Below are 20,499 nucleotides of genomic sequence, written 5' to 3' on the forward strand. Positions count from 1 at the left end.
GCTGTTATTTAAATGCCTTAACATCACTATGTTATGTGTGATAGAGAATTTATTTGTCGCAGCAAAATATGACTTTTTCTGTCAAGAGTCATGAATGAGAGCTCCCTTTGCTGAAAGCAGAAGCATATAAAGAAAGAACGGTGAGCCAAACAAGTTGAAAACAACAAGGCAAGTGTGTGTTTCCTTCATTAAGTATTAGTTAGTCAAGCTGTTGGACTTGGAACTTCCTTTCCTTCTAATATGCGCCTGCAAATTAGACATAATCCACCCAACTTAATTATCTATGTTAGTGAATCTTTAACATATTCGTATGTTATCTTTTTAGGACAGGGTGGCATAAGACATAATAATAATAATAATAATAATAATACCCTTGTTTTTCCCAACTCATTTGTTTTTGGTTTATGGTTACTAATAACATTCAAGTGACAAAAAAATATTACTAAAAATATATGTCATGTTTTTGGTGGTCTCTGGAGACTGGCCTGTTATTTTTTGCAAGAAGAAGCGGGTCCACATAGGAATTAAAATCCAAGATTCTATTCCAACTGTAACAAAACAAAACAACTGAAACTGATTGAGATTGACTTATTCTTAATTATTTAATAGTTTTATTATTGTGCAGATTCATCCCCGTCGTCCCGTTGGGGATCATGGACTTATATTTCGACCTTTCTCACTCTTTCTAACACCCCGCTGGATTCTGGAAAGGAAGCAAGCCTGGAACCAAAATTGTCATTTGCAATGCAATTCGTCTCCTCCAAATCCCAATTTCCAAATTCCTTGTTATTTTTTCGACCTTTTGCAATTCATCATGGACTATATCTTCTCAATTTAAATCAAAGCTAACATCAATACATAGCATGTGCTCGTCAGAATCAGAAACAGCCCCAGCAACCCCTCCCTCTTTGCTCCTAAATTCAGTCTTTTTCTACTTTCCAGTTTCCACACCCCACTCGGACTCTGCATTCAAAACAAAACCCGTCATCTCTTTGGCCTCCCCAACTCAGAGCATCAACCCCTCATCCCCAAATTCCCTTCTGTCTCTTTTGTCCCGAATAAAGCCTCGAGCTTTCCCATCCCCTCCGAAAGGAAGAAACTTTTCATTTTCAGCAATCACAAAAACCATTAAAATCGTCAAAGTCATCATCTTGGCTTGATGGGTTTCGAAGGAGCTGAAGAATCAGGAGGCACTGAGGTGCCCCAATCGAGATTCAGGTACAACTCCCCTTTTGTGCAAGTGAGCCTTATTGGGTTTGTCTGTTTTTGCTGCCCAGGCATGTTCAATGCCCTCTCAGGCATGGGTGGGGGTGGCCAGGTTGACCCAACAGCCTCCAACAACGCCTCCACCGCCCTCTATACCACCTTCGCCGTCTTCGGCATCCTCGGCGGTGGTATCTACAACATCCTTGGCCCTCGCCTCACTCTCCTGTCAGCCTGCTCCACCTATGTCCTCTACGCTGGCTCCTTCTTGTACTACAATCACCACAAGCACCAGGTTTTTGCAATTGTCGCCGGAGCAATCCTTGGAGTCGGTGCAGGCCTGCTTTGGGCTGGCCAAGGTGCCATCATGACCTCCTATCCCCCGGCTAATCGGAAAGGGACATATATTTCCATTTTCTGGAGTATCTTCAACATGGGTGGTGTCATTGGAGGCCTAATTCCCTTCGTTCTTAATTACAATAGAAGCGAGGCAGCTTCTGTTAATGATGCTACTTATATTGGGTTCATGGTTTTCATGACTGTGGGGACTCTTTTATCCCTGGCCATTTTGCCGCCTAGGAAGGTTGTTCGTGATGATGGGAGCAAGTGTACCAACATTCAGTACTCTAGTGTTTCAACTGAGGTTGTTGAGATTGCCAAGCTGTTTGGAAATTGGAAGATGCTTCTTATAATCCCTGCTGCTTGGTCCAGCAACTTCTTTTACACCTACCAGTTCAACAATGTCAATCAGGTTATGTTTAATTTGAGGACCAGAGGATTGAACAATGTGTTTTATTGGGGAGCCCAGATGTTGGGGTCGATTGGGATTGGATACATAATGGATTTCAGTTTCAAGAGTAGGAGGACAAGGGGTTTTGCTGGCATTACAGTGATTAGTATTGTTAGCACTGCAATTTGGGTTGGTGGGCTTGTCAACCAGCTAACCTACTCTCGCGGTGATTTGCCAGAGAAGCTGGATTTTAAGGACTCTGGTTCGGATTTTGCCGGACCTTTCGTCTTGTATTTCAGTTTTGGCTTGCTGGATTCCATGTTCCAGAGCATGGTTTACTGGGTTATTGGAGCCTTGGCTAATGACTCTGAGACCCTAAGCAGGTAACATAGATGATAGATCAGATCAGATAATAGAATATGCCTTATTGCTCAAGTTTTTAATATCTCAATGATTTTTGTGTGATAGAATAAAGTGACTGTTTGGAGGCTAACATATAATCAAAGTTTGTGATCAATTTAATTGTGATGCTTAACAACTTGTGTGCATGTGTATGGCAGGTATGTTGGATTCTATAAGGGAATACAGAGTGCTGGGGCAGCTGTTGCTTGGCAAGTTGATACACACAAGGTGTCCTTCCTCACCCAATTGGTTACGAATTGGTCGCTCACTACCGTGAGCTATCCGTTGTTGGTCGTTCTAGTCTTGCTGGCTGTGAAGGATGACAGTAAGGCTGATCTGGAGGAAATTAGCAAGGAGAAGGAGGCCGCTCCTTCATTTGCTGGACCTGCCTCAGAAAAGTGATAACAATGGGTGGTCTTAGCAGATCAATTTAGTCATAATTTTATTGGAATTGTCTTTTCCATTTTCTCGGGCATTTAAAGTTTCTATCGCGCTCACACACGTTGGAATCATCACAATTAGTGAAATATATATATCATGTGTAATTGTTCAGTGTTCCATAGAGTAATCAAAATTAGTGTTCTGTTAAAATATCGTTTGGAATATTTCTTGATTATCTTCATGTCTGCTTCTTTTCCTGCACAGTAATGATAAAAGTCTTTTCAGTGGAAGACTCTTTACAGATCAAAAGGAACCATCTTTTTAAATTTTGTAACAGAAAAGGTGCTAAAAAATATCGATTTTTATAAGGGAATACAGAGTGGTGGGGCAGCTGTTTGTAGAATTGACATCAAGTTTAATAATGTTCGTAAGTTCAAATCTTCCCAAGTAGTATATTTGGGAGGCTGGCTGTCAATAGTGAAAAGTTAGTAATCTGTGGCTCCATCTCCAGGAGATTTCTGATTTGTTCTTGTATTTATCCATGTAATGTAAGAGTAATGCAAATTCCATGCAAAGATTGTAGCTATTATTTGAGTCACAGAAATCCAATTTTGAATTCTGAGCATGTGATCTATTTTTGCCAGATTCTTCTGCAGTAAAGAAATGATGGTCCTAATCAAATATTTTGCATCACACATGTTATTCTTAAAACTCCAGAGTAAACGACTATGAGGCATATAGCATAGATAACTTAAAAATTATGGGATATAAGTAAAATAGGATTTTCAATACTTGTGGTTGTGGAGTCCCAAAAATTCAGATACAAAGTGCACCAATATATCCATCAATGCTGTGTTGCACTTTATGGCTCTTTTTTGGGAGATACATTAATTAGTAGCTAGATTTAGATTGGAAGCGCAATGGATCAAACAGTGAGAATAGGTGCATCTTTATTCTTGCCCTCTGAGGCAGGAGCTGCCTTTGGTTTGATGTCTGCAGCAGGCTCCTCCTCCTTGGCCTTGGGTTTGATGATGTCTGCAGCAGGCTGCTTCTCCTCTTTGGCCTTGGGTTTGATCTCTGCAGCAGGCTGCTCCTCTTTGGCCTTTGGTTTGATCTCTTGAGCCGGCAGCAGCTCTTTCTCTTTGGTCTCCTTAGCAGCCTCAACAAGATTGACCTCTGCTAGTTGCCTGGCAGCAACTTCAACTTGATCAGCTACTTTTTCCTCTTTTGGTTTCTGAGTTGGTACCACCTCAGCCGCAGCCGCAGCCTCAGGCTTAGCCTCAGCAGCAGCAGCAGCAGGAACAACAACAGGTGCGGCTTCCTCCTCCTCCTCCTCCTTTGGCTCTGAGAGATCTACCAGAGGTGCTTCTGCTTCTACATTGGTGGTGTTGGTGGTGTCCTCCGCCCCTTGATTAGCTGCAACGTTGGTACTATCAGTAGTCGTTTCAGCTTCACGGTCTGCTTTCTCGGGTCTGGTGGACTCAGTTGGGAGAGCCTCAGGGCGGGCGGTATCGAACTCCTTTGGTTTGCTCGCGCAGCCTCCCATGATTTATGATCAAATATGGGACGAATGAGCGAGTCTTTGGAGTTCTTCCGATGAAGCTCTCTCCTTTTTATTTATCAACTTTCTGTTGCTGTTTGTTGGAGGAGGAGGTGCTGTTGAGGCTGAGGGAAGAATTTAGGACAAGATGGGTTCATATAGTGGAAGGATGGGTCTTATGTTTAGGAGAAACTGTTGGTCTGAATTTCTCAACTCACTGGATCGGCCTGTAAAACCTCCATTTTGCACCCATTCTAATTTCCATATAAATATGCCCTGACTTTTTCAAATCCCACAGCTCACCTTTGCTCCTCCCTCCGCCTTTCTTGCTCTTCCTCCACAGAGACATGCGCTTCCAGTTAGTTATTACAGTTGCTCCTGTCCCCATTTCATGGCTGCCCCAACACCATGTGTCTCTTGTTCCACCATTCTAGACTTGACCAAATCAAGAAAATAGAAAGAATAAATATTAATAAAGGGAAAAAAAAAAAAAAACTTGAAACAAACAACTATGGGCTGTTCTGGCGGCATACGTGAAGGCCCATGCTACAATGCTACAACTATGGGCTGAGTTGGACTTATTTGGGTGATTAATTTTGGCTATAGTTGAAGGTGATAAACTGGGTTAGGAATTGACTGGACCGTGAGTTAAACTAACTTGAAAAAGTTTGAGAAAAAAGAAATAACAAATGTGCAATGGGCTAAGCCCGTAAGTTCTCTAATGAGGAGACTATGTTGAGGAGTTCACCATAACCGTTCAATAATAATATTTTCATTGATCGGCTACTACTATTAAGGACCCCTTACTGTCAACCCTCATTATAAGTTATAACCTATCTTAGAGAAAATATTGAATGTTTCCTTGGCCTATTAGTCTAAGTATATAGTTTGCGAAATAATGGTGTTTATATTTATGTACATAACTTGAGAACCCATGATTGTAAGTTTTCTTTGGTAAGTATTGTAATTTGCAATAAGTTTTCCTTTCGGCCCAAAATTAATTAGGTTGTTGCTCCTTATTTCTATGGGTGGTAATTGGTAAAGTTCTTTTACGTGTTTTTAGAAAAGGAAAAAAATTTGCAGACGACACCAAAATTAATCAATCAATATTCAAGACACGTAATAGTTCAAAAAAAGAGTTGTAATCTATTAAAAACAGATTTACTGAAAAAAGACGAGCACACAAACTCAAGGTCGATGTCCAAAGGCAATGGCTGTCCCCATATTCCGGCCGAATTCAGCGTTCAGTGTCAAAATCTATTTGACGCATAAACGACGCCGTCTCGCAAGATCGAAGGCACAATTAACCCAATAAGGCATTACGCGTCAAACAAGTGTCTCATCTTCGTCCCCTTCGTTCAACCCTAAAAATTAGGGATGAACTCGAAGGTCGATCCTTTTCCCCCCCTATTTTTTTCCCACCGAAATGAGGATATATTGAGTAAGTAGTCAATGAACAACATTTCCATGGTAAACTCAGATTTCGGAGCATCATAAATCAATCTAACCTAACCTAACCTGATTTGGAGAACCAATCTCTCAAATTTGGGGAAGGTTCAGGGAAGAAGAAGGATTTGCAGCTTGGAAATTAAATGATTTCCCTTCAATTTTCTTGAATTTGGGGAAGATTTTAGGAGAGGATTGGGTTAGCTTCCCCGACAATTCCATAACATCAACTGCATAAGAATAAAAAGGCGAGCTTTTCTTTTCTTTTCTTTCTCATCAACAAACAAGAAAGAAAAGAAACAAGCTCGCCTTTATTTCAAATTCAAACAATGGAGCCCCAGTTCGCAAAATCACCAATCCCTCTCATCCTCCTAATCCTCTTCCCCATCTTCATCCTCTGTTCCTTCCCCACCGTACGATCCGAGCATGAATCTACCATCATCCGACTGCCCTCGGATTCCCAATCAGCCGATCGATGTGGCTCTACTCCGTCGTCTCCCTTGTCTTCGTCGTCGTCACCCTGGTCCCGTCCCATGTGCCCCGTCAATTGCTTTCGACCCGACCCGGTTTGCGGCGTCGACGGTGTGACCTACTGGTGTGGGTGCCAGGAGGCTCAATGTGCTGGGGTGAAAGTGGCCAAGCTAGGGTTTTGTGAGGTGGGTAATGGGGGTTCTGCCCCTCTCTCCGCTCAAGCCCTGCTTTTGGTTCACATTGTGTGGCTGATCGTTCTCGGCTTCTCGGTTTTGTTCGGACTTTTCTGAATTATGGGTCTGGACTGATGATTCATTTGAATTGATCTTGTTGGAGGTCAAGCTCTAATTTTTTTGTAATCTAGCCAAGCCGCCAATGGGTTACGACAACAACGGCAACAGGCGTTTGTGCAAGAAAGACTTGATATCTTTTTGTCATCTTTTTTTCGTTAGGCTATCTTTGTATGGTAACACCTTCTCTTACTGACCGCTGTCTCATGACCAGTAGTAAGTAATAGAGGAGGACAGACAGGCGTTTGTGCGTTTTCAATGTACATGCAACAAAAGAAAAACAAAATTAACGGCTAGGTTTTTTTAAAACCAGAACAAACATAGTTTTTTTAAAACAGCCTCCACATTATTCTTCCTTTTCGATTTTGTGCTGTGTTTGTTGCATTTGCGTATATATCTGTTAGCGTGATTGAGGTTATAAACACAAGACTAAAACTAAAACAGGACCAAATCATCAATTAAGAACTACTTACAATTGTAAAGAGACTTGTCAAGAGCAAAGAGACCTGGAGTAAACAAGGCCAGCAGCTGCATACTTCTTCTCTATCTACAAGTACATCAAATCTCAAGCCCGAAAAGAGCCCAACAATTCCACAAGTAGAGAACCAAAAGGATGAAACTTGATGGTCAGCGTCTAATCATCTCGACAGTTAGAAGATTCCTATCACCCAGAATGGCAACACAATCAGAAATCCAAACTCCGCTGCAATCTCTAAGCGAACTACCATAACCATTAAAATCGCGAGAGCCTCTCCTACGTCCATCATAAGCTTTCAACTTTAAGGCAAACCAATATTTACAGAGGCTTGTACCTCAAGAGGGTAGTAAGAGGAGGGAAAACAATATTTTCTTTTGAGCAATGAGAAAAACCCTGACAACCAAGGCTGCTTTTTTATACAATCAAGACTGTTTTTCCTGTTTCTTCTTTTTACTTGCACATCAAGGCTTCGGTTCGACCAGATAAAGAAAAATCAAGCGGGTCTGGCCTTGATAAGAGCCTGAATTTTACTTGCATATCAAGGTATAAACCCATCCCTCTATAACTATAAGCCCAGTTCCAACATTTGAACCGGCCGTTAAGCTATTTGAAGCCCACTATAAGACCAATCGGCCCATAATCTAAAATACGGCTAGTCGGCAGCTACACCACACGTTGCCTGGTCGTCATTATCAGCATCATGGCGGCCTGAGGATAAACGCCGAGAAATTGTACCCGCCAGTTGTGACCGTTGGTAACGGAACCCATAGACTGAGAGAAATGCTTTCTTGCGCAACGTTTGGAGTTGGCAACCCCATCGTCTCCCTCTCAAAGTTCAGCAACCGTGCTAATTTCCTCAAACGCTCCTCAATCTCCTCGGCTAATTACCAGTCCCACAAAATATCACAGGCCCACTACGACAGTCTTAGGGTTTTGGAATGGGACAAGCTCTGCGATTCCGTTGCCTCCTTTGCTCGTACTTCCTTAGGCCGCGAAGCCACTAAGGTACTCCTCCAACAAGCTCTTCATCTTCTTTCTTCTTCATTTGTTTTATATTGACATTGGTTCTGCTGCTGCTGGTGTAATACTGCAATACATAGGCACAGCTATGGTATTTGAATCAGACATACGAAGAAAGCCTCAGACTTTTGGACGAAACCAATGCGGCCGTAGAAATGCGCAAGCACGGTGCTTGCTCTCTGGATTTTAGCGGCCTCAATGTCGTTTTGGTAATCATCTAAGTTAATATCATTCCTTTCATGAAAATTTGATGAATTTGCCCACTGCCCACCTAACCTTTTGCTTTGTTGTGTTTGAAGGTGCAATCTGCCATACAACATGCTCGGAGGAGTTCACCACTGGATGGGAACGAAGCGTTGGCTGTTGCGGCGCTGCTACAGTGCGCAGAGGTTTTACAGAGTAATCTTAAAGTTGCAATCAAGGAAGATGCAGATTGGTACACACGTTTTATGCCTCTTTCACCAGTGGTAAACACAACATTGAGATTTGAATAAACTACTACCAATTGTTATTTGTTAGCATACAATTTAAATGCATTTGAATGTACTTTTAACTATTTTGTGCAGATAATGGGATTTGTCATTAACCGATCACTCGTTAAGCAGATACAGCAAGTTATAGATGAAGATGGCAGTGTCAAAGACTCTGCGGTTTGTTTCTGACTGTGCTAGTCTATATTTATTGTTTTCTTTCCCTTTCTAATAAATCTTTGCGTTTCTTCTTTGTGCTTCAATAGAAGTCTTTAGTTAACGTTATCTGATTGAATTTTTATATATAAATGTTCTATCTGTTTTCCCTGGATTCTTGTCTCACTCAAAACTTGTATTCCCTGTTTTTAGAGTCCTACTCTGAAACGATTACGCAATCAAGTTCGGACACTTGAGGGAAAGGTAAATTCCTACTTTTTATTTTGTTTATGATCACTTCCTATGTACATTTAAGTAGACCATGAATTGCTTGGTAATATAGTGACCCTATCCTTAGTGGGTTTGAGTTGTGTGCCTTCTTGGTGGGTTTTACATGTTAGAGACGCATGTTCTAAATCCTATCAGTTAGGAGTTCTTTGGTACTTAAAAGTACCTCACCCAAACACACTGTAAATGTTTTTCTAACATGTACTCTCATGCTTATTTAAAACGTAAAGTGATAGCTTTCAAATAGGCTATGGTTTTGAAATTATCATTTCTCTTCATTCTCATTCACAACTTATTCTTACAACCGCTTGCTCCTCCTGTTCAGATAAATCAGTTAATGAACAGCCTAATTAGGGATGACAGTGAAACACCCTCTCTGGTAAGAAGCTCAAGTTCAGAGATGTATTTCATAGAATCTTCAAGATGATTTCCTAATTATTATACTGTCATTCGTTCAGGAAGTGAGTACTGTTGATGGCAGGTGGTGTATAAAATCCAGTGCTAGCGAACTGACAAGTTTTAAGGGTCTCCTATTGCCCAGGTCTGTTAAGTTTGTTGTATAACGTTTATCACCTCTGAGCATGCAAAGAACTCTTTATTTATTTTTTATAGGTCTTAACCAATTGGTGTGGCTCTCTCTCTCACTCACTCATCTCAGTTGTTGATTATTTCAATCCTGAAAGTGATATAATGTTATAGTAGTTCAGGCATAGGAAGCATCGTTGAGCCATTATCTGCTATCCCTCTAAATGATGAGTTGCAACGGACAAGGGCTCTAGTATCAGAAGCTGAGGCAGAAGTTCTCTTAATGTTAACAGAAAAGGTTTGTGACTTTATGTGGTTATAACTCTTTTTTTTCTGGCTATATAATCTTTTCCTTTTTTGGGAAAAAAAAAAAATTACATTTATGTTGTGGTTTATTGTACAGATGCAAATGGATCTTGATAAGATTGAACAACTATCAAACAGTATAATCCAACTGGATGTGGTAGGTTGCTGCCACCATTTAATGATATCTTCTGATACTTCCTCCCCCCCTCCTCTCTCTCTCTCTCACACACACACACATGCACACTCACACACACACACATCTTATTCTTCAATGGGACTTATGGAATTGCTTTCTAAATGCCCTTGTGGTACTACTTTGTCTGCTTGTTTTAGTTGGCAATTCCTTAGCTTGGGCTGTTAACTTGTAGGTCAATGCCCGAGCAACTTATGGTCTAGCATTTGGTGGAACATGTCCCAATCTATTTCTACCAGGAGGGCTTGGCTCTTTCACTTCTGATACCTACTTATCAGGGAACAGACATCCACAACAATCCGATCCCTCAAAGAATGAATGGGTGTTGTATATGCCGAAGGCTTATCATCCTCTACTACTTCACCAGCATAGACAAAATTTACAGACGGCCAGGAAAGATTTAAAAATTGCCACTATGGTACTTATGCAATATCCATAACCTGGTGCCACTTTTTTATTATTAGTTTTTGTCTTATTCCAGTTCCTGAATAATGGTTCAGGATATATAATTAATTTAAATCGACGTTATTTTACTTTATTCTTTTAATAGAGTGGTCATCTACTCCTTGCACAGGAGGAATTGCATTGAGGTGATTGCCACTTGTCGACAGTCATTGTTTTCTTCTCAAATATGAATCGTTGCACATATAGCTTGCTTCTTGACAAATGTATTTATATACAGTTCTTTGGTTACTTATCTTTTGGTTATTTTCCTTTTCCTTGTTAGGAAATCAAAAGAAAACTGCAAGGGGAGTATGTTACACAGAAAGCAGGAAAAAATATAGATATTTCATCCTTAGAGTTGAAGGTAATTTTTTTTTAAATAGGTTGATTATATATAATATCAGGTGATAATAAATTCTTATCTCTTAGTATTCAGACATTTTATTTTTTGTTATACGACTATTTTGTTTTTAAGGTTATTTTACCTCTGTTTGGCAGGCTATGGAACTGGAACAGGTTAAACCAATTCCAGTTGATTTTTTCATAGCTCAAAAAACTCGAGTTTTGGTTATCACTGGCCCTAATACGGGGGGTAAAACCATTTGCCTAAAGACCGTAGGATTGGCAGCTATGATGGCAAAATCAGGTTTATCTGATATCTCTCAATTCTTTCAATCATCCTTTAAGCTCGTGAAGTTTTACCAGTAGTTTTACAAGCATACGTATGTTTCTGATGTAATTTAATTATTATATTTTATTAGTATCCTTATTTGGATAGGAAGCACTCATGTAATGTAATTCTCATCATTTTTCTTATCAATATGAGGTTCTTACACTTCGTCTCAGCTTGCTCTACAAGAGGGTAGAGAATATTCAGGGACTGAAGAATTAATCACAAATGCAATTCATCAAGTTGCGTGGCTTGTGACACCCTTTTTCTAAATATCGCAGGCCTTCATGTTTTGTGTTCTGAATCAGTACAAATCCCTTGGTTTGATTCAGTTTTTGCTGACATTGGCGATGAACAATCCCTGACCCAATCGCTTTCCACCTTTTCCGGCCACTTAAAACATATAAGTGTAAGAAAAAGAGTTATTTTGGAAAGTGTATCTATAAACATGACCAAGTACAAATGTAGAATAGTTAAAAACTTGATTGACTACAAGAATTTGGTGAAAATCTTTAACGTGTACTTTTATGATATGAAACATTCAACCAGTATCTTTACTGCATATTGCAGGACATCCAGTCACAGTCAACAAGTCATTCACTCGTACTACTGGATGAGGTGTGGTCAAATTGCCTTTTCTGGAATATGATATGTAACAAATTGTTACCAGAACAGAAAAGGAAATACAAATGAATACTGGTATCAACTCCTTTTGTTTTTGGTAGGTTGGTGCAGGAACAAATCCCCACGAAGGAGCAGCACTGGGGATGTCTCTATTGGAATCTTTTGCTGAAACTGGTGCTTTGTTGACAATTGCTACAACACATCATGGGGAACTCAAAACCCTGAAATACAGGTATTTGGCATACAAGTTAAAGATGCAACTAATGAATTACTACAGTTCAATTGTTTAATACATCGAGTCCGGAAAAATAAGTGGTGGTTGTCAGACATTTAGTCAAAGTTGTTCTGCATGTGGTTTATTGAAGCCAAGTTTGCCCCATCTTCCTACTTAAAATCTATGTGAGCCCATAGAATATCTTCCCTGCCATTAAGTCTTGTTTTGTGTTGATAAGGTTGTTCCTTTGACAGCAATAACGCCTTTGAAAATGCATGTATGGAGTTTGATGATGTGAAGTTAAAGCCAACTTACAGGATTCTCTGGGGAGTACCAGGTCTTCATTCTGACAAACGACTTTAACTTTTGTTTTGCTTTTTTCCTTTTTAAATCTTTTCTCCCGAAGAGAGAGGAAGGGACGATCCATAATATATGCATCTCCATGCGCAATTGAGTAACTGGTCTCTTTTCTGTTAGTATGTATTGTAATTTACTAGCGTGTAAAAATTTGTTTAAAACACTTTTTCTCAAGCAACTAGTAGTCATTTGGTCTTCCGATCTGTTACATTATATATTTATATTACTGCATAAAGACTCAAGGAGTGATATTTATGCTGCAGGGCGTTCAAATGCAATCAATATAGCTGAAAGGTTAGGACTACCTGGTAAAGTAGTAGATAATGCCCGTGAACTATATGGTGCAGCTAGTGCGGGGATAGATGAGGTAACATGCATAGATTTTATTACTGTTATATTAATTAATTTATATGTATCTCCTTATTTGTTAAGGAAAAACACTGTATGAACGGCAGAAAAACAAATTTCTGATATGTTTCTTTTATTCTTTTTCTTGCATTTACAGAGAAACTTTTTTATTATTCTTTTTAAAAATATATTATAGGCGTTCTTTGGATGGTTGTACTTAGTCATGCATAAAAATGCATCTGTTTATTCCAATGGCAGGTTATAATTGATATGGAACGGTTAAAGCAGGGCTTTCAAAAGCTTTTATATGAAGGACAGCATCATCTGATGTAAGATTTTTCTGCCCAGTTTAGATAATTCTGATGTGAACTTACTCTTAAAATCTTCAACAAAGAAAGAAAATTGTTAAAAACAGAAAATAACATGAAAATGAGAGATGTCATAACTTAAATTTTACGGCATCCAAGTTGATAAAATAAAATCCATGCAGAGGTTTTGGTAATAATCAATGCTATCTGTTAACAAAGTCAAATCATGCTGCATAGATAAAACTATGGCTACAGATGGTGCATTTATATCTGCTCATGCTTGTACTTGTAGGCTCTCAAGAGAGTCGTATGAGAAACTGTTGGTTGCCAAAAGGAAGACTATGGAACATAGTAATGATCAAAGACTTAGGAAAATGAGAGAAATATCTGAGGCTGCTGCAATGGCTCGTTCTATCCTTCACAAAAAAGTAAGACAGCACCGTGCATCTCTGGTTCAACCTTTGCAGCCTACTTTAACGCATAAAAGCCAGCACAAATTGGAAACTAACAGTCAACGCACAACTGATGATAAACATCAAATGGAAAGGAGTGCATCCTTTTTATCATCATCAGGTATTGAAAAACCAATGAAAACTTTTGAGACTCTCAAATCTCTTTGACAATCTGGCTGAGTTTTCGACTAAGAATGTCTTTCACTTCTTATATTTCAGAGAAGTTTGAGCTTCCCAAGGTTGGCAATGTGGTGTTTGTTTCTTCCCTTGGTAAGAAAGCGACAGTTTTAAAAGTGGAGCCTTCTAAAGAAGAAATCGTGGTTCAAGCTGGAAACATGAAGTTGAAATTGAAACTAGACGACATTAAGACGTGACTGTCAAGAATAGTTGCATGTGAATGCCATCCACGATGTCAACAGAAAGGATTTTTTCTTGCACATTAATGAGTAAGCTTTCGTATTTTTGTTAAATTCATATCAAGCATGATTTGTTTCCATAGCAACTCGTCTCTTTCTCTCTTTCAGGTAGCATTATGTTGAATACCATTACCTGCAGTGCATTCCGTCAAACGAACATAACAATGAACAAGATTGAGGGCTGAAACACATCTTTGGGTATTGAAATGCAAAGCTTCATGAAAGTATTTGGACAGCTCATCACTCTAATCAAGCATGCTATTTAGGCGCACTATAATAAGTTGAAAATGCAGACATCTTGAAGATACGAAGAAACGGTGGGAGATACATCGTTTACTTTATTGTTTCATCGAATGACAGATTATGTAAACAGCATCCTGAGTAATATGAGATGTAATTGCTTCTTTTGATTATACATGATTCTATCCTCTTCTGCTCTTATGTTATTGTGAGAATATTTATTATCAGTAGCACTTGAAGTCTCCATTAGCTGGAGAAGCTACTAGGACTCCCTGTCGCTGGCAGGATGGCTGAAGATGAAATGCTCTTTGAGAAGAAAAAAAGAAAGGAAAAGAAACTTTGCACGCGGGCTACAGTTGGTGTTTGTTTAATGGACATTCGCGGGCCAAATCAGAGGTTAAAGACAGCCAAGACAGAGGGACGGAGAGATCACAATTGTCTTGGAACTCAATTCGTTGAAACATGGCCCAACTTTTAAATGTCATGATCGAATGGATCATGGATGGGACATGAAACTGAAAGATCTCTTTGTGAGGAAAATAAACTTTCTTGTAACGGGGATTTTGTGAGGCATCTTTATAACTGTGTTGCATCCACAGCATGTTGCCTGGCTTTGCTTTCTGTTTCTTCCCTTTAGTTTTAGGTAGCGTCTGGATGACGCCACTATACATCTTGTTGACTTTGCTTCTTATTAATCTATGAACTAAATGAATCACAAATCTTTTTTTAGTTTTTTGGCTGATGGGGCTATATGAATCATGAACCTTTCACTACCACCTTGTCAATGTCACATGTCACCTGCTTCACGAGAAACACTTATCCGAAGTGTTAGTTTTGTGCTTTAACTTTTGTCTCTTCCATCGAAAAGAAAAGGAAAGGGGAAGAACAAAAGCCTTTTTGTCTGTTTTGATTTATTAGTAATATCAACCATGAAGCCTGCTGAGCTACTTCCATGTGATTGATGCCTTTTTTTTGAGTGACTACGATATTTCAAGAATAAATAAATCTACCCGAACTCGGCATGATGTTGATTCGCATGGGACATGGCCAAACTTTGCTTCCTGCTCTTTGGAAATGTGTACGAACAAATGCCTTATTTAGACCAAGTGATCTCACTGCATCGGCCCAAGATTCCTTACTAGAATAAAAGACGATAAGGCAGCAACAGATTCCTGTGTCTCTGTCTCTAAATATTATAACAGTAACAGACCAGCAGAGCATAGCGTTCCCTAATGGTACTTTTATTTCAACTTACTGTGTTGTTACATCAACTTATTGGGCAATTCAATTCAACTTGTATTGAATCTGAACTGCTCTTTGGTTCAATACTTGTAGGCAGTTTTGTTACTATTCCTTTCTCTGCTAATGATGTTGTAATATGCTAATTAAAATGCTAATGATGTGGTAATGAAATGCCTTGTTCCTCATCCTTGTTAAGGCTGTTGTGCTCCTCCTCATCGGCAACCCCAACAACCCATCCAAACTGAAAGGTGACATCCAGGAAATAGAGCATGATGACCAAAACAAAGCAGGACACGAACATGGGGATGGGCCCAAAGATCCACAGAAACAGAGGGAAAGAGAAGTAGAAGGCACGGAGGCCCAAGGACCAGAAATAGCTTCCTCTGTTGACAGTGTTGGCAACATACTCTGTTGTGAGATAATGATGCTTGTGATGCGGTGACATCTTTTTGAAAGGGGCGTTGATGAGAATGCTCGCGTGGCTGTAGTATCTTATGGACTGCACATTGAACAGGAAAGCCACCAAGAAACAGACCAATATGGCAAAGAACTTGATGGAAAACGCGAGCTCGCTTCTGTTTCCGAAGACGAAAAACGCCTTTCGATCCTTGCTGCCACCTGTCATCAACACGGCAATGAGAGAACTGAGCATAATGGCCGTCGAGGCCAAAAGGGTCGATGCCATTATGTTGTTTCGCAGTGTCTGCACCGCAAGAACACCATTCTTTGGCGCATCCTGCATTTCATGCATGCCCAGAAGCAAATTGGTCAATAAAGATTTAGTCCTTATATCAATCAATCAATCATTCATGTTGGTTCTTTTAAAATTTCAAAGATTAATGATAGGTAAATAAGAGGCATCATTTTGAATCATCAAGAGGGATCGATCGATAGATCATTCATACATACAATAATATATGAACAGGAAGGAAGACATATATATAATAAAAGAAGTGAAGTGATGGTGTGTGTCAGGTTGGGTTGGGTTTTACCTCCATCATAGCGTAGACCCAGAAGCGGCGGTTGATGGAATTGATGCCGATGATGGTATTATTTGGCTGCATTATAATTCGATAGAGAAGCCAAAGGTGGTATGCCACCATAACTAGGAGGCCTGCCGGTACCAAAATGTAATCAAGAACTCTTTCCTGCATTTTTAATAATAAAAAGAAACAGAAAAAAGAAAGCCCTCTTTTAGTTTTCTTCTTCTCCTTCTTCAAGGGAGGTTCAAAGAGCAAGGTAAGAAAAAGAGGGAGAGTCCAAGTGTAATACGGGTGTGGTTTTGTGTTATGTTGTGTGGAGTGAGTGATTTGGGTGAATAAAAATTAGAAAAATGAGGTGGGCTTTTATAAGGCTATGTATGTATGCATGTATGTATGTATGTATGTATCTTCTTAACAGCCAGCCAGCTACACATGACGTAGAGGAGATGGAGGGCTTAAAATGCGATTCATACGTGGAAATATAGAATTTTAGACGCATAGGGGTTGAGCCACGCCCACCACTAAACTCAGCAAATACAATTCACAAAGCAAACTGCGTTTGAATTTAATCAGGCTCAGCAAATACAATTCACAAAGCAAACTGCCTTTCTGGCTTTCTGCCTTTTGCCGCCCAACTTCAACGACATCAATGCTTAATGGAAAACAACCTGTGTCTGTTTCCTCATCATTATTAAAGGAACAGGGCACTACTAGTATCTTCCTCCCACATTGCAGACTGCAGACTTTGGTATAAAGAAAATGGTTGGGGCAAGAACTTTCATGCGAAAATTCACAAAACATATATTCCATGAATATGTGCTATGCTATCTATCTATCTATTTCATTACCTACAAAATATTGATCACCACCAACCCACTTTGAGTTTCAGCATGTGAATATATCTGGATATTTGAAAAAAATTACAGAGCCGTACGCCACTTTGAGTTTGCTCTCATGTCATGCAAATATGCACACATGCCTAATAAGCAAAGCACTTGAAAATCTCAAGCTTCATGAGGCAGGGCCAACTGGCCAAGAGGTGATATGATATCTAACTTCCAATTAGTCCCTAACTTATGTCATTTATAACTAACGTACACACTTAAATTTATTGTCATCAAATGCCAAATCCACATGGCTGATAAAAACCATTCTATATTATTCGGCTTCTCCGAGGATCATCTGGCAAGCTTCTCCATGGGAGAGGAGAGGTGACATTATCTTATGTAGTAGGTCCCAACAACATCAATTGATTCTTCGGAATGAAAAGATTCTAAAGGTATCAATCATTCACACAAAATAGATTCTAAAGGTTGCTACTTAAAATATTCCACCATACGCCATCATTAGTGCTCACATAGTGCCCTTGTAACCTAACAACTCATAATTTATCTGAAATATTATAATCGTTACCATTTGAATTTCTAGCACAGAGATAACATAAACATAAAGTTGTTCTTACTTACTGTATATATAAAATAAAAATAAGCTTTCGCTTGTTGGATAGTTTTATACAAAATGAATTTTGCCACTTGCTTGATCGTCATCACAACAGAGTATGTGCAATACACGTACTTGTCCCCTCCACTAGTAAATAACACAAACCCGACAGCACAAGCACATATTCCCCAAGAAACTAGATAGATATATAGGCAAATCAAATACTTCCTCTGCCTAATCCACTACTTGATTTTACAACCACATAACCTTTCACACCTATTTAGAAGCAAATTTGATGTTCCTGCAAGCTTCCTCTCCTTTCAGCTTTCCTAACTTTTCAGGATTCCACACGAGCCACAGATTTGGCTGGATAATAGACACCAAACACCAATGGAGCCAGGGCGTGGAGACGGGGAAGGAAGGCTCACCAAACTCCTGCAACATGTTCAACAAGAATGAGTTCGGGTTTTAGATAAAAAAGAAGACAAAAACATCTACTTTATGTCTTCCTGAAAATGCTACAGATCAACTCCTTCATTTTAAAGAGTTCCACCCCTTTCCAGATTCACAGTAAGAACCCCCTCTATGAAATATGAATAAGCAGATATTTTTATAAACTCAAAATCCCAACAGCCATTACTGACTGCTGATTGTGATCTATAACACCAGAAGCTCGTTATTACCGAGCAATAACAAGGCTCCATTTAACAACCAATATATACTTTTTCCATGATAGCCCATATATTAAAATTAATAATAATAATAAGATATAGGAACAGGACTTGCCATCTGAATAAGTATGTCACACCAAATGCAGTTGAACTTTAGTGCTCCAGGCCTTTGATCTTGTCAAGATAGTTCTGCATTTTTTGAGTATCTTGAGCTGAAAGATTAGATCCAACCGCAATCTTGTGCTGCTCAAATTTTAGTTCATCACACTTCAAGGCAGCTTTTTTACAAGCTTTGATGCTTCCTGATACAAAGTAAAAGAAAAGGGAAATGAAATGACCTTTCTTTGACAGATGAAAAACTCTGAAGAAAATAACGATGTGTCTTTGTTTTGACAGTAACATTAGAGTAGCTTGAGTATTTTGCAATGATAATGATGATATTCTATAAAGAAATGCACGTTACCATGTAACACATATGTAACCTCTTAAGATGTCTCAAACAATGTTTGAAATAAGAATTGTGCTTTCTTCTATGGAAATAGTAATTCGCCAATCACCATAAAAGTTAAGCACAATATTTCTCCTTCGGCCAATAATCAAGCACAATGATTAAATAACGAAAACCCAAGAGTCAAAAACTTCCACATTTAAAGATGACACCTTGTTACATCTAAATCGCCCAAAAAAAAAAAAGAATAACCTCTGCTTTAATATACTTGTTCTGAAAACTATGTAAGCCAAAGCTATGTTGGAGGAAAATAAAAGGCATCATCAGCATACAAGTTACTCTGTTGCAATTTTTTAACTCACCACTTAGGTCCAACAAATTAAATAGCACCGGGCACCCTGCAATACTCCTGACCATAGTAACTGCAGACCATACTTTTTGATATTCCTCCCTTGAAGCTCTAATGATACACAGCCTTGTAATGTCATTTACATACTTCACTGCACAAAAATTGGCTCAACAAAATTTAGACTAGCCATTCTACTGAAAATTAGTTGCAAACGTCCATATAAACAATGAAGGAAACAATAATTACTTGGAACCATGACTTACCTAGGAATGATCCAAACGATGAAGCCAGACCACACTTCCCAAAATTTTCAAGAATGCTGTCTTTGATAGCGTTTGTAACATTATATGAGGTAATTATAACAGGATCTTTTCTCACCAGCTCTCTATTAGGATCCAAGATAACCTCCAATACCATATACCTATTCTTAAATCCCACCATGATCCTTTACCTGTTTACAGCACAACATTGGATCTATCAAATATTATGAATTTAAGATGAAAATATTGTATGAGACGCAACCTAAACTGTGTTTTGAAACTCAAATTCAGCAAACAAGGAAATTTAAGGCGAAAAGAGGCACTAGAACCCAATAAGGAATAAGGATTGACAGAGCAACAAAATCCAAAAATTACTAGGAAGTACTGATTTCATTAAGAATCCTGAAAACACACAGGTACTAGAAAACCTAATACGGAATGATAAGTCAACAAAACCCAAAACTTACAGGAAAAATAAAGTTCAGATTTTGTCGAAAATCCTGGAAAAACACTGGGCTGGGCAGACTTTTAAAAGAACAAATCCAAATTTCTGATAAAAAATCATATAGGCAGGCTATAGCTAAACAAAATTACACACTACACATCATATAGCATCAATCAGATTATTACACAGTGACACATATGAAGCATCTACAATAACAATTAGAGTAAAATATGTTTTTCAATTCGAGCAACCCTAAAAAAGTTGACAAGAATTGGATTGAATTATATCAAAGAACCGATCCATTACAAAGACTTAAATAAAACACAATCATTGACAAAGCAGATGTTTTTCCGATTCAGATTTTTACAAAGTTCACGACTTGCAACAAAAAGTAAATAATTTGAAGCAGAAAAAGAGATGAGCAGACCTAATAGTTGAGTCTGATACTGAGAGTTGAGAGCATAGATGAGTTACGCGCGTGGATTTGAAAACCCTAACCCTAGCAAACAGGGAGGACTGAAGAGCGAAGAGCGAAGAGCAATGGAAGCAAGTCGGGTGGAGAAAGTGGTTCCGGGTCAAAAGCTCACAGCCCAAGAATAACTGGGCCAAGACTCGAAATGCCAATTTGGGCCTGAGAAGTCATACGCTCAGCGAAAATGACGGCAACGTGGCAAATGGTGGTACGTTTA

The 20,499-nt window shown here is 39.0% G+C and overlaps 6 protein-coding genes across 8 annotated transcripts; 3 read left to right on the top strand and 3 right to left on the bottom strand.

The window, feature by feature from the left end:
• The first annotated feature begins 620 nt into the window (after window positions 1-620).
• Window positions 621-2,951, top strand: LOC117620262 (UNC93-like protein 1). Its single transcript, XM_034350413.1, has 2 exons — window positions 621-2,316; window positions 2,494-2,951. Exons 1-2 carry the CDS (start codon window positions 1,160-1,162, stop codon window positions 2,735-2,737), a joined length of 1,401 nt encoding a protein of 466 aa, XP_034206304.1. The 5' UTR covers window positions 621-1,159; the 3' UTR covers window positions 2,738-2,951.
• Window positions 2,952-3,436: 485 nt separating this feature from the next.
• Window positions 3,437-4,495, bottom strand: LOC117618838 (MARCKS-related protein 1-B-like). The gene has a single exon (XM_034348584.1). The coding sequence runs from the start codon at window positions 4,260-4,262 to the stop codon at window positions 3,642-3,644; it is 621 nt and encodes a 206-aa protein (XP_034204475.1). The 5' UTR covers window positions 4,263-4,495; the 3' UTR covers window positions 3,437-3,641.
• A 1,415-nt stretch (window positions 4,496-5,910) lies between these two features.
• LOC117617109 lies at window positions 5,911-6,805 on the top strand. Its single transcript, XM_034346366.1, has one exon. It carries the CDS (start codon window positions 6,032-6,034, stop codon window positions 6,461-6,463), a length of 432 nt encoding a protein of 143 aa, XP_034202257.1. The 5' UTR covers window positions 5,911-6,031; the 3' UTR covers window positions 6,464-6,805.
• An 809-nt stretch (window positions 6,806-7,614) lies between these two features.
• Window positions 7,615-14,745, top strand: LOC117618566 (endonuclease MutS2). Of its 3 annotated transcripts, XM_034348195.1 has the most exons (21): window positions 7,615-7,946; window positions 8,042-8,170; window positions 8,261-8,428; window positions 8,528-8,611; window positions 8,801-8,851; window positions 9,201-9,254; window positions 9,334-9,416; window positions 9,578-9,698; window positions 9,804-9,863; window positions 10,075-10,317; window positions 10,627-10,707; window positions 10,842-10,989; window positions 11,295-11,422; window positions 11,584-11,631; window positions 11,739-11,869; window positions 12,106-12,188; window positions 12,472-12,575; window positions 12,815-12,885; window positions 13,157-13,437; window positions 13,536-13,762; window positions 13,841-14,745. In XM_034348195.1, the coding sequence occupies exons 1-20, from the start codon at window positions 7,722-7,724 to the stop codon at window positions 13,688-13,690; spliced, it is 2,448 nt and encodes an 815-aa protein (XP_034204086.1). In that variant the 5' UTR covers window positions 7,615-7,721; the 3' UTR covers window positions 13,691-13,762; window positions 13,841-14,745. The 3 variants fall into 3 exon arrangements, with proteins under 3 accessions (XP_034204086.1, XP_034204087.1, XP_034204088.1); XM_034348196.1 differs by lacking the exons at window positions 10,842-10,989; window positions 11,295-11,422 and having other exon boundaries at window positions 9,575-9,698; XM_034348197.1 differs by lacking the exons at window positions 10,627-10,707; window positions 10,842-10,989; window positions 11,295-11,422 and having other exon boundaries at window positions 9,575-9,698.
• Window positions 14,746-15,116: 371 nt separating this feature from the next.
• Window positions 15,117-16,699, bottom strand: LOC117618567. The gene is made up of 2 exons (XM_034348198.1): window positions 16,207-16,699; window positions 15,117-15,950 (listed from the first exon to the last, which is right to left on the bottom strand). The coding sequence occupies exons 1-2, from the start codon at window positions 16,366-16,368 to the stop codon at window positions 15,366-15,368; spliced, it is 747 nt and encodes a 248-aa protein (XP_034204089.1). The 5' UTR covers window positions 16,369-16,699; the 3' UTR covers window positions 15,117-15,365.
• Window positions 16,700-17,638: 939 nt separating this feature from the next.
• Window positions 17,639-20,374, bottom strand: LOC117617130 (probable ribonuclease P/MRP protein subunit POP5). The gene is made up of 5 exons (XM_034346396.1): window positions 20,238-20,374; window positions 19,369-19,556; window positions 19,119-19,256; window positions 18,424-18,610; window positions 17,639-18,072 (listed from the first exon to the last, which is right to left on the bottom strand). The coding sequence occupies exons 2-4, from the start codon at window positions 19,544-19,546 to the stop codon at window positions 18,462-18,464; spliced, it is 465 nt and encodes a 154-aa protein (XP_034202287.1). The 5' UTR covers window positions 19,547-19,556; window positions 20,238-20,374; the 3' UTR covers window positions 17,639-18,072; window positions 18,424-18,461.
• Window positions 20,375-20,499: the final 125 nt, after the last annotated feature.

Source organism: Prunus dulcis, chromosome 2, assembly GCF_902201215.1.
Source record: "Prunus dulcis chromosome 2, ALMONDv2, whole genome shotgun sequence".
Classification (NCBI taxonomy): domain Eukaryota; kingdom Viridiplantae; phylum Streptophyta; class Magnoliopsida; order Rosales; family Rosaceae; genus Prunus; species Prunus dulcis.

Bases quoted from the DNA above. Each gene is read 5' to 3' on its own strand.
- LOC117620262 (XM_034350413.1), top strand. From the start codon at position 1,160: ATGGGTTTCGAAGGAGCTGAAGAATCAGGAGGCACTGAGGTGCCCCAA. The intron at 2,317-2,493 runs GTAACATAGATG...TGTGTATGGCAG, and splicing joins GACTCTGAGACCCTAAGCAG to GTATGTTGGATTCTATAAGG.
- LOC117618838 (XM_034348584.1), bottom strand. From the start codon at position 4,262: ATGGGAGGCTGCGCGAGCAAACCAAAGGAGTTCGATACCGCCCGCCCT.
- LOC117617109 (XM_034346366.1), top strand. From the start codon at position 6,032: ATGGAGCCCCAGTTCGCAAAATCACCAATCCCTCTCATCCTCCTAATC.
- LOC117618566 (XM_034348195.1), top strand. From the start codon at position 7,722: ATGCTTTCTTGCGCAACGTTTGGAGTTGGCAACCCCATCGTCTCCCTC. The intron at 8,852-9,200 runs GTAAATTCCTAC...CCTCCTGTTCAG, and splicing joins TTCGGACACTTGAGGGAAAG to ATAAATCAGTTAATGAACAG. The intron at 11,632-11,738 runs GTGTGGTCAAAT...TGTTTTTGGTAG, and splicing joins CACTCGTACTACTGGATGAG to GTTGGTGCAGGAACAAATCC.
- LOC117618567 (XM_034348198.1), bottom strand. From the start codon at position 16,368: ATGCAGGAAAGAGTTCTTGATTACATTTTGGTACCGGCAGGCCTCCTA. The intron at 15,951-16,206 runs GTAAAACCCAAC...CATGAAATGCAG, and splicing joins GGGTCTACGCTATGATGGAG to GATGCGCCAAAGAATGGTGT.
- LOC117617130 (XM_034346396.1), bottom strand. From the start codon at position 19,546: ATGGTGGGATTTAAGAATAGGTATATGGTATTGGAGGTTATCTTGGAT. The intron at 19,257-19,368 runs GTAAGTCATGGT...ATTTTTGTGCAG, and splicing joins ATCGTTTGGATCATTCCTAG to TGAAGTATGTAAATGACATT. The intron at 18,611-19,118 runs GTGAGTTAAAAA...ACTTTGTATCAG, and splicing joins TAATTTGTTGGACCTAAGTG to GAAGCATCAAAGCTTGTAAA.